At 33.0% G+C, this 16,205-nt stretch overlaps 1 protein-coding gene across 1 annotated transcript; it reads right to left on the bottom strand.

The window, feature by feature from the left end:
- Positions 1 to 7,749: 7,749 nt before the first annotated feature.
- PHO1-H11 (PHO1 family protein) lies at positions 7,750 to 15,993 on the bottom strand. Its single transcript, XM_003556731.4, has 13 exons — positions 15,288 to 15,993; positions 12,249 to 12,576; positions 12,118 to 12,166; positions 11,944 to 12,015; positions 11,240 to 11,369; positions 11,017 to 11,137; positions 10,193 to 10,451; positions 9,815 to 9,919; positions 9,681 to 9,725; positions 9,138 to 9,287; positions 8,625 to 8,903; positions 8,187 to 8,323; positions 7,750 to 8,033 (listed from the first exon to the last, which is right to left on the bottom strand). Exons 1-13 carry the CDS (start codon positions 15,871 to 15,873, stop codon positions 7,934 to 7,936), a joined length of 2,361 nt encoding a protein of 786 aa, XP_003556779.1. The 5' UTR covers positions 15,874 to 15,993; the 3' UTR covers positions 7,750 to 7,933.
- Between the last annotated feature and the right edge of the window lie 212 nt (positions 15,994 to 16,205).

Here is a 16,205-nt window from a genome sequence, read left to right as displayed (position 1 = left end):
AATTTTTTTCTTATAAGAGAGAAAAACTTTCACCTACTCCAAGAGCAGCTCTCTTCATTTTTATTCTCACCATTCCCTTTTTTTTTTTTTGAAATACTGAGATTGAGTGAGAGAAGTGAGCACCGATTGTATTTCTACTACTTATAAGAAAAGCAAAACTTGATAATTTTTTCAACATAATTACTTTATCACATTCATGTAGGCCATATCCCTATTTGTTTTGGCTGGTCCATCTCCTGACAGATTTGAAATCATACCCATTCTTGCCACTTATTAACTGGTAAGAAGAATTCACAATTAAAAGCATCAATGATAGATTAATATGACTGAATTGCAGAGCAAATATAGATAAAACACCTATAACACCATAGAATAAAATCCATGAAAATATCATAAATAAATAAATAAATAAAAACACATAACATCACAGACGAAAATCCACTAAAAACAACAGCAAAAATAAATTGAAAATAGCATAAAAAACAACAGAATCATAGACTAAAATCCAAAAAAATGTCACAAGTCTCGAAGAACTTGATTTTGGGTTGTCCTGTATGTGAATAACAATTGGGAACATCATTATAGGTTTAATAAAAAAAATCATAGAACATGTTAATAAACAAAAAACTAAATTCTGAAATTCTAATAAACAAAGAACTAAATTCTGAAATTCTAAAAAACAGAGAACTAAATTCCCTCATATTTTTTACTATATATGTCCACTGTTCTAACTGAGTAAATGTTGAGTGTTGATACAGTAGCCAATTTATTCAGGCTATTCTTACTAATTGTTGATATTTGGCCAAGTATCAAATAGGGGATGTCATTCATAATTTTAAGAAAAAATTATGATAGCAACACAACAGACTCACAAAAGCTGGATCCAGTCCAAGAAAATTCCTACCATTTATAGTCATTTATAGAAAATGACTATAAATGCTGAATTGAAGATATCGCTGCTACAATAGCACCAGGAAGATATCGCAGCCAGCATTGAAACAGATAAAATAAACATCATTGAAATTTTAATTAAAATATGGAATCCCATTATTCATGTGTTAATCTAACTAGAAGACATTTTTATAGCCACAATTTTTTGTTTTTGATTTGAAGTTCCCAAAATCTGCCAATGCAACTCAGCTCACTAGTTGGATAATCATTTGTTAAATCTAGCATAGACCAAACACACAACTAAAAAAAACAAAAAAAATGCACAAGGAAGAATGAAAGAAAAACAATTTAGTTTCACCTTCTTAGCTAAATTAGTAAGAAAGGAAATTTAGGCAGTAAAATTAACAATGAATCATGCTGGTAACTAAAGTTTCCATACATCAGATTTTACTTGTTAATTGGAACTGCTTATCTCATGAGAATTTCCATTTAAAGATGCTACTTGGTAATAATGCCTTCCATCAATATTTTATATGGCAATCTACTTTGAAAACCAGCAAAAAAACAAAGAATCTATACCTGTCACTTAAATCTTCCCCGTTCAAAGCAAATTCACCCAACTTCTAACGCGGCACACATAGAGAACTGCAAAATTAACAAACCTATCCACCACTTGTGACCTCGCTCAGGAAGAAAGAACTCCCAAAACTAGAATCAAGCAACACAAATTCACTTCCAAGCCCCCAAAAACTTCACAAAACACGGTTTTATACTTTTTATTTTCCAAAAAAACGATCATCAAGGCCGTGTTTGTTTGAACGACAATAAAGAAGTTAAGGGGAGCTGACAGCAAAGAATTTAAGGGAAGCTCAAGAAGTCGGAGCCGAAGCCCTATTAGTAGGTTAAAGCCCTAGGTAGGGTTAACCCTTAGGCCAAAACCCACATCGACAACTCTACATAAAAAGGGCCAAATATCTGAGAAATAGCAACACCCAAGCAAATGTACCAACCGAGCAACACACGAATAAAACCAAATCATTGTTAGTAGCTATCAACAATGATTACATATAAATACCTGGGTACAGCTAGCGATCTGAGCTTCGGTCACTCGAGATACGACGGGAGCTATAGAGATGGCACGACGGTTGGAGCTATGGTCAACACAGGAGTGGAGATGGCATCGGCAAAGCTTCCGTCAACATGACGGTGATTAGCGAATGAAGGAGGGATTAGGAGATGAAAAGGAACGTACGCGCTGCAAGTCATTTTTTAATTTTAATTAAACCAATTAAAGACGGTGTCCCTAAAATCATCGTCCTTGTCTCTCAATGTTTCAAAGACAGTGCATATCCACACCATTTTAAATCCTTTTAAATAAAATAATTTATTTTATAAAATAAATATCATTGAGCTTTCTACAACGGTGTTGTAGTACCTGTCGTTGAACAAGTAATTTTAAGACAGATTTCAATAGCATCATCTTCGTATAGCAGCTTCAAATTACAAAAATGCCACCGCATTTATTTTTAAGACGTTTACCTTATGACCGTCATAAAAACTGGGTCGTGGAAAATCCTGTTTTTAGTAGTGTGCACGACACTCTTAGCCTAATATTAGTATTTGTTTGAAGTTGGAAAGGGGAGAACAACAAGTTTTGTGAAGACCACAGATCCATGACATGAGTCAGACAACATATCGCTAAAGAAAGAGAAAAGGTCACAAAATTATTTGGGCCTAACAAATTCACTAAATTAGGTTTCACTAACATGGGAGAACAAGTGGCAGAAAGTTTGCAAATGGATTGCAAGTCATTATCTATTTTTCTGCTTTATTTATCTGCTACAGGAATGGGACACACAAGATGCATCTCAAATTGCTACCGAGGTTTGTGGCTTTGTCACAATTTTATCTGGGACCTTTCTTCTTCACAAAACCAAAGATATGGGAAATAGACCCATAGAGTCTCCTGTTTTTGTAAGTACTCCACAACATGCTAGTAATCACCCAGGGACTTAATAGCCATGCCTGGACGACAATGGTATTTCACCTATGTTTCCAAGCTAAGTAGACAGCTTTCAACAATGAAGATTAAGCTATGGACTTAATATACTTCAATGTTGTCCTCATTCACGCGTAAAGGAAAAAATTGAAATATTCATTTGAGTGAGAGTACATGTATATTAAGATCTTTAAAAAGAATAAAGTCAATTTAAGAATTTCTTTTCTAGCTAGGCTTGATATAATTTGATTCAAGAGTGAAATAGAAACTTAGAAAATAAGAGAAAATTACTATTGAGTAAGATAATTTGTTACTCATTTTCATTATACTATGATATAGTTATGTATGTTTATAGCAAAGATCATATACTAATTGAATCTGAGCTGACATAACATAGTAATTGACAGTTTTTAGATAACTAATATAGCAACTATCATATCAAGAGTTGAAAATTCTCAAGGGGGACTTGAGCTAAAGAAAAAGGATCAACATCACTAAGTTTGGTGTACAATTCACGAAATCGAGTACTTTCCAAAGCTTTGGTAAGAATGCACACAATCTGACCAAGGCACAGAACTTTCTTGAGCACACTTTCTATGACAAAAAGGAAATTCAACTCCATTTGCTTGGATCTCAATGACAGGATACGAGTCAAGGACACTATGCTAAGATTGTCACGGTAAACAAACCAGGGGGGTTGTAATAGAAAGGCGAAGTTCATGCAGAAGATCTAATGTAGTGTTGGTCAGATTTCAATTTTCAGCCTCTACGTTTGAACAAGAACAAAGGCTGTTTGTTTGTCCACCTAGAAACCATGTTTAGGCCAAAATAAATGTAGAACACAAATATGTGGAACGACGATCATCTTAGGTCGGAACTCGGAAGCGCAATCTGCATCATAAAAACTAAAAATGGCCAGCTGAGTGGGAGTCTGGGACTTGAAACAAGTGCAATAGTAGCCCATGGTGAAGGGTCCCTAGCAGATACACTGCAGAATACGTTTGACCATTTTCCAATGACCTAGTAGTCCAGAGAGAAATTGACATATTTTGTTCACACTATAGCTAATTTCACCAACGATGGACCTATAGAGGTGAGGGTTTTGGACAAAATCAGGTCTAAATTGTTAGACTTTGCACTTTGTAGGCTTTAGGCATAGGGGTGAAGGTACCTTTAGCTGAGGACATATTAGCTTTGTCCGAAAATGTCTCTAATATATCTTCCTTAAGATAGAAAAATAGAATCATTTTTGAGATACATGACTTCCATACCCAAGAAGCAGTCCAAAGTATCCCATTATTTAAGTGCAAATATGGAGCTTAGTTTGGTTATATACTGTTGAATCAGATCAGGAGAATTTCCTGTAATTAAAATATCATCAACATACACTAGAATTTATGTGCAATGTTGGGGAAGTGGTTAGTATAAAAATATAAGATGAATCACACTTGCATGAGTTGAATCACACTTGCATGATGAATGGCAAGGGAGTCAGGGCAATGATATTGCAACTCGAGAGGAAGACGAGGACTCTGTTGTTGAATCCCCTGTATGTCATGATGAGACTTCTATGGCTGACTGCCACAATAATGATCTGGAAGCCTATAATGAGTATGCAGCTGGTGAAACTTGTGCAACTAATGAAACAGTGGATTGTACCAATAGGAATATAGATGATGATTCCAAATATGATCCTGTAGAGATGCATGCCTCTAGGGGATTCTGGAATTGTTTTACGTATTCAAAATATTGCTTTCATTCTCAATGGCATTTTGAACCTGTTAGTAACTATTGGAATAGAATATAATCCAATTCAATTAAGATGCAATCCTATATGATATGAGTTTTATATTTTTTTACCTAAACTGATTCAGTTCAATTTATATATGCTGATTAAATTAAATTTGTTATCATTATATATATAAATTAATTATTAAATATAAAGTACATCTGCATTTTCATTGAAAAGTGCAAGAATTGATTTTCTAATTTTAAAACAGACAATGCCTTAATATATAAATATAATTGATGTGAGCCAAACAATTTATGTTTGTTACCTAGGTTGTAGTTGCTCCATTGATGATGCCATTCTAGTTGTGAGTGTGTTTTGGTCTTTTGATTCTCTAACATTACATCATTACTTACCTACATTTTTACCAATCATAAATTTTCCTACAAAACTATAGAGAGAATAATAACTTTCAATAATTGAAATGTTTTCTGCAGACTCTAGTTATTGGAATTACATAATTTGAAATGAATTTCCTTTCTTCAAGTCACTGGATGGAATCTAGATCTTCGTAAAGCTGTCAAGTATTTAAGTTTCTCTTTGTTTATTATGATTTGGAAGAAAGGATAAACTTAGTATAAATGGAATGTGTCAAGTCACTGGTTGGCATCAGAGGTTTCTTGTTTTGATGGTTTATTTTTTGAAGGTAGAACCACTTCTAATGTTTTGATTTGGGATGTGACTAATATTTGGTATGTGCAACAGCGACCTGCAGGGCATCCATTATTAGATTAAGCCAACAGAGATGGATCTTGAAGTCCTCAGACAACGTGCAAACTCACCAGCCACCTACACAAGAGGGTTGATTCTAGGTGATGTAGTTACGATATCTGAGGCCTCAGGGAATGATGTTCATTGATGATACCCTTTAGTTTTTCTAGTATGATCTGAGTCTGTTTCGACCTATTTCTGAGCATTGCAACATTTGTTTTCTGAACAACTAGGTACAGGAACTAATGTAAACATGGCAACTTAGTTCCAGCATTGGAACATTTTCTTTGTGAACCACTACCTATGGGAACTAATGTAAACATGCCATACAAAAATACATTAACCAACTTCACTACTTACAGCAAACAACCAATAGTAATAGTAAGAAACCTGTGCCTCCATCAACCTAGGTACAAGGGTAAAGCCAAAAATTAAAAACAGCATGCATACCTTCGACAGCGGGGCAGGCTAGGGCATGACGGGACGCGCACGCCACAGAACAATGTTGATGCGGCACAGGCAACCATGGCAGGGCAGGCTAGGGCACGACAGATGTCAGCTTCGAGGTTCAAGTGCTTCGCTTCGTGCAGAACACGTACGCTATGAAAGAGACAAACAACATATTAAAAAAAAACAAATTAAAAAACCTTTTTTATTTTTTATAAAATAACAAAGACGGTTTTCTAATGACACTCGTCATAGAATGAACTCTTTAAATTACGAAAATGTCATCACGCCCTACGTACAAAGACAGGTGTCATAGACAACCGTAGTTATATTGCCTTTAATTACAAAAATGCCACCGACGTACATTCTAAGACGGTTCCTGGGAATCACCTTAGAATGTGCGTCGTAAAAAAAAGTTTTTTTAGTAGTGTATGGAATATAGAGAACCAAAAAATAAAAAATAAAAAACCCACCATGAATTTACTCCTGGAACTAAAAACCGCACTGGAATGTTTCCACGAAACTCTCTTGTTCACAATCCCATTGATATTATCGTTGCTTTGCATAGCATCCCGGATCCATAGAAAAACGGCGTTGTATCCACCATGCCCAAAAGGCCTACCCCTAATAGGTAACATGAACATCATGAAGCAGCTCACACACAAAGGCTTAGCGAATTTAGTTGTGGTGGGAGACAAGAACCTCAAGAATGCGGTTAAGGTGTTTGTGGATAGGCTTGCAATTAAAGTGGAGAATGGGGTAGAAGGTTTCGAGGGCTTTGTCGGGCAAATCGGCTTCAACGTAGGCTTTGATTAGGTAAGTGAAGAGGGTGGGATTGATGGGGATGAGAATCGGATTTGAGGCGACAGAGGAGACAATCGAGGAAAGTGAAATGTTTGGAGCGACCCAATTTGACAAGGAGGATGAGGTAGGTGGACTAAGCATGGTGGAAGTGGTTGGCGAGAGGCTAAGTCAAAGATTTCTTTGGCCATAAGAGGGTCTGATGGGAAAGCTATTAGCTTTTTGGAATCGAATTAGTGACCTGAATGAGGTGTTCCCATTGTTGCTGTCGAAGGAGTGGGAAGCTTCTTGTTGCTTCAATGATGTTGGTCTTGAAGAGAAAATGCGATTGGAAGCAACGCTGATTAGGGTTTTGTACCGAACAAAAGATCTGTGCATCTCATCGGTTTCGGTTCTGATGGATAGTGGAGGATAACAATAACATACAAGAGGCCGCAAGAGGCGAGATTGATGGTTCTGTTGAAGTTGTCGAGGCCCGCAATGTTGAACTCATCGTTGTCGTCGATGAGTTGTTTGGCGCAGCAATCGTCGTTGGCCATGCCTTGTGAAGCTGGAGGGAAGTTGAGATCAGAGAGTTGGAGAACTGAGTTTGGATCTCTAATTTGCTTTGCTTCGAGTGGAGATTGTTCTTTGATTGTGGTGTGCACTTACCTCCATTTCTCACATTGTTAGTAAGAAAGACAAAGCATACGACAAAGCAAAAATGTAGTCACTGACATTAAAAGTTGTCCAATCTACAATGGTTTTTGGTGAAAACTGTTGTTGTGTTGTATTGAATGTCTTTATGACGGTTTTACCTAAAACCGTAGTTAATATGTTCATTTATTCATGAAAATACCACCGGTCATGGAACAACGACGATTTTGATAAAACCATCGTTGTTCTAGTGTCATAAAATATATTTTTTTAGTAGTGTCTCTTTTCCTTCTCATATGCAATTCATTTTAAACATTTGATTCAACATTATTTTACCCGTGTTTTTTAAGACTTGCAACTATTTAATTGTTGCAATACATTTCCTCATTTGTACGAACATTAGCAAAACATGCATTACCCATGAAAACAAAACATGCACGGCTGCAATATCATCTCACACTGCCTTTATTTTCACTTTTCAGGCTCTAATGAAATGCACTTGTTAAGATAAAAATTAAAGAAGTTATTTACTCTTGAATTCTCAACATATGAAAGAAAGAAGAAAAGAATAAACAAAGTGTACTAAAAAAAAAGTAAAGAGGAAATCAAACTATAAATCCATGTTCTAGCTATGTTGTTAGATCAAGCCTAGTATCACGTCAATCATCTTTATCTTCATCTTCATCGTAATTGAAAGGGAGAGGCACGGACTTGAATGCACGGAACTTGCCAACATTAGTCAAGTGCTCATTCTCCACTCTGAAAGCCAGAAATATTATTAGATAAATCAAATAAACTTTGGAAATTAGGTTTGTTTTTACAAACTGCATCATTGTTTTTGCTACTGTAATTGCATTTGCCACTGTAGTATTATGATTTTTTTATTGAAATATTGATTAATTACATGTTTACCTCAAGAAGTTCCATATGCCACGACGAATGATCTCTAGACACGCAACGATGCTACTCACGGCTTGTTTGTGAAAGAAGGTAAACTTAAAATTCAAAACTGTCTGCAACCAGGCAAATCTCAGCAAGACATTAAGGACCTGCAAGGTTTCGATTCGTCAACACTTTTCCAATTTAAAAAGCACAGAGAAACAAGATATCAATCATAATTGTAAAGCATGTTAGAAAATTTTAAGTGGGTACCTAGTTTTCGTCAGGGACCTTAAGTGCACCTAAGGTGCCTATTCTCCCTCCGAACATGATTTATTTTATATCTAAGGATCAACTATGATTCATACTCTGAATTATTTGATTAAGAGACATAAGTCACTATCACTTGTGTCAACTATTGTTAGTCACAATTGTTTCCTCTTTCCCTTGTGTTGTTAGCTAAATACATACCATTGCTATAAAATATACACTTTTATGAGGGATTGCAAGTTTGTCTCTCAACCAACGATTCTTGGAATGCCCTTGCAAAAGGCCCCAGTCAATTACAAGGTCCCAATATGTAGAAGCAACTGCTGCAAATATTGAGAAAATCATTGCCAGCACCATCCACACCATTGAATTGTTAAGACTATAGGCTGTCCTTAGGCAAACAGCAATAATTGTGAGGAAATATTTCAATCCGTTATATCCTTGCATTGGATCTTTCTCTTCGAACAGACGCCTAAGACACTGCAACATGTTGAAGAAAATTTTATTAAAAACTTGATTTTATTTCAATCTGTAATAAAATGAAGAAAATTTCTACTTTATACTTTGATTTAACTGTTTAACAGGGTATTACATTACTCATTACACACTTGGAAGAAAATTAGACAAAAGGGTGTTTTCTATTCTGTTCATTTCTGTTTTTACCTCCAACAAACACAGTTCTAAAAGTTGGGAAGAATTAACAAGTATAGTCACCTGGAGGAAACGACACCAGTAGGGAATAACAGCAACGATGAATGAAAAAGTTATGAATACACTGTTAGAGTTGCAAGTGTTTTCTCTTTGTTTGAAATCCCCCCCGCAGTAGTAACAAATGTAGAACTCAAAACTTCTCAAGGCTTGCACCTGGGTACATAACAGGATCACAATGTTATAAAGGAATGATAATGCATGGATAATTGTTTTAAGGCTTAAATAACTTTTAGGTTTCTTGATATATATTAAATTTTTGTTTTGAGTTCTTAATAATTGTCTGAGTCCTTGATAGATTAAAAATTTTGTTTCAGATTCCTGTCATCAGTTTAGTGATGATGTGACATCATGTTAACAAATGATATATATTGAAAGAGTCATTGATATAATGTCATATCATCACTTAATTGACAAGATTCAAAATAAAATTTTTAATATCTTAGAAATTTAGAATAATAATAAAATTTATTAGGGACTAAACAAAAATCAGGTATATATATCATGAATCTTAAACATATTTAAGTCTTGTTTTAATCTGTAACAAACCTGACTAGTAAATTGATCTGCCAAGAAGAAATCCGGGAATGTGACCTGAGATACATGGAAAATGATAAGTGTTAGATTACCCCAGAAAACCAGAAAAATGCAAAGACCTTGTATTTCCAAGGATTTTTCTTTACCTTGTAAAGAGGAGCACATATGCAGTGAAACAAGCATATGAGGAAGAAAACCCTGCTTGACCGATATATGATGTTTAAGGGGCACAATAAAATAGCAATCACAACCTGCAGTGTAATAATGAATGTACTCATTATGTACTTCAGCACTTAAAAATGGAGAAAAATATATTTTTGGTTTCTATACTTTTGGTTAAACATTAAAAAACAAACATGATGGTTTATTAGAAAGGAAGGACTAAATCTACATTTTTGTTTTTTTTTTTAAGTTTGAGGATCAAATTCATCAATATAAAAATACAAGGACCTAGCATAAGCACTAAAAATACAATTTTGTCTAAAATATTTTATGGAAAAATCTTTCAAACATGAATTCCTTACAAGAAGCAAAATGAGTGGAATAAGTTCTGTCAATGTTTTGTAATCTTTTGTCTCTGGATCTATCTGCATGTCTAGGTTTGCAAGCACACTGCCGAGTGCGAAAACTGCTAGGCCAAAACCGAGAAGAAGGACTTCATTGTATCCCAAGCCAGTGCCTCTCTTAAAACCAAATATGAATGAGTGATTCACTCTATATTGCCTCCAGAAGTATACATTTGCAGCATACATCAACAAGTGTAGAACTATGAATCCATACAGACTGCAAAAAAAGAAAGTTTAACTTGGTTATAGGTACATGTTTGGATAATCATTCTGAATGTACCTTTGAGTACTCTTGGTATCTTTTATTTTCAACTAATTTTCGGAAGGAGTGCCACGATAATCCAAACATGGTTTTGGTTACAAGAGTTTAATCAATATATATTAACAGTCTGATGTGTTTTTACATTGTAATTTAATCACAAATTATTATGTATATTAACTTTGTTGTTTATGATAATAACTACATAAAAATTATTATAAACATAATTTTTAATTGATTCACAGTATAAAACTTTTATGGTGATAGTCCATACTAATTAAACTCTTTGGTTACCATGGTAGGTGCTCTTGTACCAAAAAAAACAAATAATATATGAAATGGAATAGACTCTTGTTAATTAGGATGAGTTATGGACTTTGGAAAAATTACCTTTTACCATAACATTTTTATCCCTAGGTAGATTAATTATCTCCTATATGTTAATTTTGATGTTGGACAACAAATAATGAAAAAAAAATCTTGTCGATTGATTGGGATAAGCTATGTAATTTGGAAAAGTTACCTGTGCAGTGGGAACAAGGTTTCCATGTACTTGGTAGTTTCTGAGTTGTCGAATATGTTACGAGTACGAATGATTAGAATAAGGGCTAACACTAGAGCTGTTGTGCATCCGGCGAAGAAACCTGAGAATGTGTCCACAGTGTCGGGAGAAAGAAGAAATGTGAATAAAAATTTGTCCTCTTTAGCCCCTAAATTAGAGTCAATATGAATATGATGGTGCTTACCCATTGAAAATGTAACTCTATGTCTTTCTCTCTTTGTTTTTGGTCTTAAGATACGCATGGCTTTATTACGATTCGAGTTGTAAAAGTGCTTAGTGAATGTTTTTTCAACCCTATCCATAAGTTTTGTCACCTGCCATGGGAAGTGTCAAGTTAGTTGTGACTATAAACATTGAGAAACTCGAGTCTATTTAAGCATTGACAAGTGTTAAAAAAATTTATATTATTATTCAATTATAAATTATTATATTTTCTAAATTTATTAATTTTTATAATTATTATTTTAAAAATAATGCTTAATTACCTTCACATCTAATTGGTTGACTATAAAAAACTTTTATACTTTTTATACTGATAATAAACTTATAAAAATAAGTTTCAAATGCAATTTTAATCCCTGTAATTTAACATTTTTTTATTTTCATTCTTGTAATTTTTTTCATTTTAATCTTTGTTAAATGTGTTTATTTTATTTTTTGTTCTTAAAATATTTTAAATAACACTTTTTTGAATGCTTTAAACGGTATAAAAACTGTTATCTAAAACACTTTAAGAATGAAAATAAAACAATTATATTTTAGAAGGATTTAAAAAAAAATTATAGGGACAAAAATGAGAAGGTGTTAAAGTGCAAGAACAAAAATGTATATTTAAACCTAAAAATAATGAATCTCAATGTTAGGCCTTCTTTTAATTAGCACTCTCACCACATCAGAGCTTCCAAGGTAGGAGTTGTCCACCATTTCCATATAAGCTTTTGCTCCATCTCTTGATGTGATCTGCATTATGAAGTTACTATATGAGTGATAGCGAAGACAATAAGATTGTATTTTCAAAAATTTTAATGGGTAAAATGAAGTGAAGGGTAATTGAATTTCCACCTTATCATATTTCTTCATTATCTTTGAAAAAGCCAAGATATTTAGAAAGCTGTTAATTTCATGAAAATGGTCAGATAATCACATGATAAACATAAGGTTACAAAATACATTGGTTTCTTATATTACATTACCTATAGCTTTTTAGAAGCCTAAGCTTGCGGTAGAATTCAATGAATGTCCTTTTAAGTTGTTCCTCAACTTTGTTCAGATTTTTTCTGCTGAAATTAACTAGTTCTGTATTGCTATGGAAATTGAGAACACCTTTTATAGTTGAACGTGGAGTTTCATAGTTGTGGTTGAAATGCACTCGATCAAGTATTTCCAAAGGGGCTGGTCTAGTCACCCTGGTATTCTTTGGCTTCTCTGCCTCAACTTTTGGTTTTACATGTTCTTGATTATCTGATTGTTCATTATGACTGTTGCTCTCTTCGATCATTTCCATGGCCATGGAAACATTTCCTGTATAAGAAACGTAAGGCAATTAAACTTGTACACTTGTAGATGTATTTAAGAATGGGTTTAATTACACTTTTATCCCATTTTATTAGTGAATTTTACTCCAACAAATTAATTTGACATATTTTATCTTTAACTTTTAAGAAATTTATGAATTTTATTTCCTATTTTATATCCATTAATAAGCATAAAAGTTGGGGTAAAATTTGTCAAAAAATAAAAAATAAGAAATAAAATTTGCTAAAAAAAATAAAAAAGTTTGATGTATCCAAAAATAAAAAGTTGGAAGTAAAAAGTACAATTATATTAAGAGTAAATTAATAGAGGGTAAAATTCACAAATTTATTAAAAGTTAGAGTAAAATACGTCAAATTAATTTGGTGAGGGTAAAATTCACCAAAAATAAAAAATATTGAAGGTAAAAAGTGCAATTAAGCCTTAAGAATACAAGTTATGTTTGGTCAAAAAAATAAAAAGAATATAAGTTATGCTAAATTTGAAAATAGGTTATTATGAATACCATTGTGAAAACTTAGACCCGTTTGTGCTAGTTTTCTATTTTTTGTTTTCAATTTTAAAATATTTGAAAATCAAATTCAGTTTAATTTCAACTTTGATTTCGAAAGTTGATGCAAAATAGAAAAGAAGCTTCATAATCAATTTTCAAAATCATTCCTAAATTTCTCCCATGTATCTTTAACATTAAAATTTTGTAATCTCAAAAAAGGTCAATCTAATAGACTGACGATCCATGATCATCGATCGTGACCATTAGCAACCATCAATGACTGCAAATGTTATTGATGATCGACTACTGTAGCCAGTGACCGACCAACACCGTTAATGACAATCAACAACTGTGATCGGGGAATGACGTTTGCAACCGATGATGGCCAATGATGACCATGATCGTTACCAGTGACTAATGATTGTGGCCGCGATTGACAACCTGCAAATGCAGCCACGACCTATGATGGTTACTGATGAATAGTGACCACGACCATTATTGGTGACCGTGACAAAAAATGATGACTGCAATCATTAATTACGATCAATGACTGTGACTAGTGACAATTAAAGATTGCAACCAACCAACGAAGTGAGAGGGAGTAGCTTGAAGGAAAAATGCTAGAGGATTAAAGTAAAACCAAGAACAAAAACCCACAAACCTATTTTATTATTTTTAAAATGGGATACACAGTGTTTTGAAGAGAAGAAAAAACCAACTTAGTTTCATTTTTTTCAAACATATTTTTGTTTTAAAATAACATTTTAAAACAGAAAACTAATAATTAAAAACCATCCCAAACGAAAACCTTAGTTAAATGGTTCAATTGATGGAGAAAGTTAAATAAGCTAAAGGAATTCATCTTCAAGAAAATAAAATTCTTGTGCTGACGGCTGATAATTATAAGATTTTAATAAATGTTGATGAAAGAAAAAAAAAATCCTACAAAAAGTCTAAGATCAGTATGGTAGACATCATCAATGGAAGAAGTCATGTGAGGCTCGAAAGTGTACTCGTGACGAATGCTGAGGGGTCACGTTACCACTGTTCATTACTTTTGTAACAACATCGTTTGCCTTTAAGATTTTTTTTTTTTTAAATGTAAGAACAAAAATGTTAATTTTCTTTTTCAATTTGGGGAGAAAACGAATTTATTTTAAATTTTAGGAAGTAAAAAAAATTAAATTGATAAAATTATAATAATTTAGTTTTCTTTTTTGGGAATTATAATTTAATCTTCTTTTAGTAATAACGTTAACTTTTTTAATTTTATTTTTCTTTCCCTCATTTATATTTTTTTTTCAGAATTTAACTTTTTTATAGCCTAATAATTAAGTATGTTAATAAAATATCACATCATTCTAAAACTGAATTTAATAAAAAAATATTTTATAAAAAATAATTAATATAATAAACATTTTAGGTTAGACCATAAAAAAGATCAAACCACAATTTTATTAGGATCGATCTTCTGATAAGAATCAAAGATAGTGGTTGAATGTTTCTTGCAACCTACGTATTTGACTATGCTGTTTGGTTTTACGGGAGTTCAAAACCCCGGAAAAATATAACAAGATATCATTTAGGGTTGGTGGAGGGGGATGTTTTAAAATCTCCAATAATAGATGATGTTGCTTTCTCATTTCTATTTCTATTTTATTTTTCATAAATTAAATACACCTCTATATTTACACTTTATTTTTGTTTGACTTAAATATATTTTTAATTTATGTAATTTAATATTTTTTTTCATTTTCGTTCCTATAATTTTTTTTTTTCATTTTAGTGTTTACAAAATTTGATTTTTATTTTTTGTCTTTAAAGTGTTTTAGATAGAACTTTTTTTATTATTCAAAGTATTTTTTTTACTGTTAAAAGCACTATTTAAAATACTTTAAGTAGAAAAAAAATAAACACATTTTACAAGGACAAAAATAATTTTTTTATAGGAAAAAAATGAAAACAATACTAAATTGCAGAGATAAAAAATGTTACCAACTAAGAGAAAGCTTTAAACAATGGAAAGAGTTATCATTTAAAACACTTTAAAAAAATAAAATAATCATATTTTACGAGAATTAAAATATAAAAAAATTGTAAGAAGAAAAAAAGAACGTTACATTAACAGGACAAAAAAAAACATTTTAATCTTAATTAAATCATATTATCAAGAATCTAAATGAGGTGAAGGTGAAAAGTAAATTACTGTTCAATTTGGCCCCTTTGGGTGTGGAAACTGCCAACACTGCAGATGAAGAAGCAACATCAGAAGCAAGACGAGTCATCTCCACAGAATGATCAAATAACAACAAACTTGGCTTCTCAACCTTGATCCTGAAAGCTATCAAAGCATCCATTTGCTTGTTGAGCATTGCAGCTTCCTTCATCACTTCCTCCACTTTTGACTTGTAAAACTTGTCCACTTTGTTGAATTCATCATCGAGCCTCTTGAAGTACACCAACTCGTATTCTCCACCTTCTTCTGAGGTCATAAGGAACGTAGTTTCGTACTTATTTTCAGAGCCGTCACGGTTCACTATGATGGGTTGGCTCTCAATATCTTGCTCCTGATGAGAGGGACTGTGAGAAACAGTGTAGTGTGTTTGTGTGAGGCCACTGAAGGCTCTATATAGTGTTAGCTTTCTTCTTAGGCCACTTGGGGTGAGAGAAGGCTTGTTCCTAAGCTTGAAGCGTTGGATTTCTTTCAAAAGGGATTTTAGAAAATTGTAATCCATGTATGCTTCTTGCCATTCTGGCACCATTTGGGATGTGTATTCTTTCCCAAACTTCATTTTTCGTGGCCTTTAATTATGTTGGTTGCACCAAAGATGTAATGTAGAGACTAGAAAGGGTAATAATGAATTAGAGCAGAAACTATAGAAACTCCTTTGATATAATCAATAGAGGAAGAGGGTTGCTATATATAGATGCTGTTATTTATATATATATGGACTTGTGTACGTACGTGTGAATGCTTTTTGAGATAGACTCTTTCAGCGCTTCTCTTTACGTTAAATATTTAACGTAGAAATTAAGACAGTTAATTATTAGTAGTACGTAGTTTTGATTTTAAGGGAAAAAGGAGTAGTATCTGAAAACAGAAGGAAAAGACTGTTGTTGATGA

The sequence above is a fragment of the Glycine max genome, chromosome 20 (genome assembly GCF_000004515.6).
Source record: "Glycine max cultivar Williams 82 chromosome 20, Glycine_max_v4.0, whole genome shotgun sequence".
Taxonomy (NCBI): Eukaryota; Viridiplantae; Streptophyta; class Magnoliopsida; order Fabales; family Fabaceae; genus Glycine; species Glycine max.
Note: the sequence above shows the minus strand (reverse complement) of the source record. Positions and strands in the feature narration are given on the sequence as shown.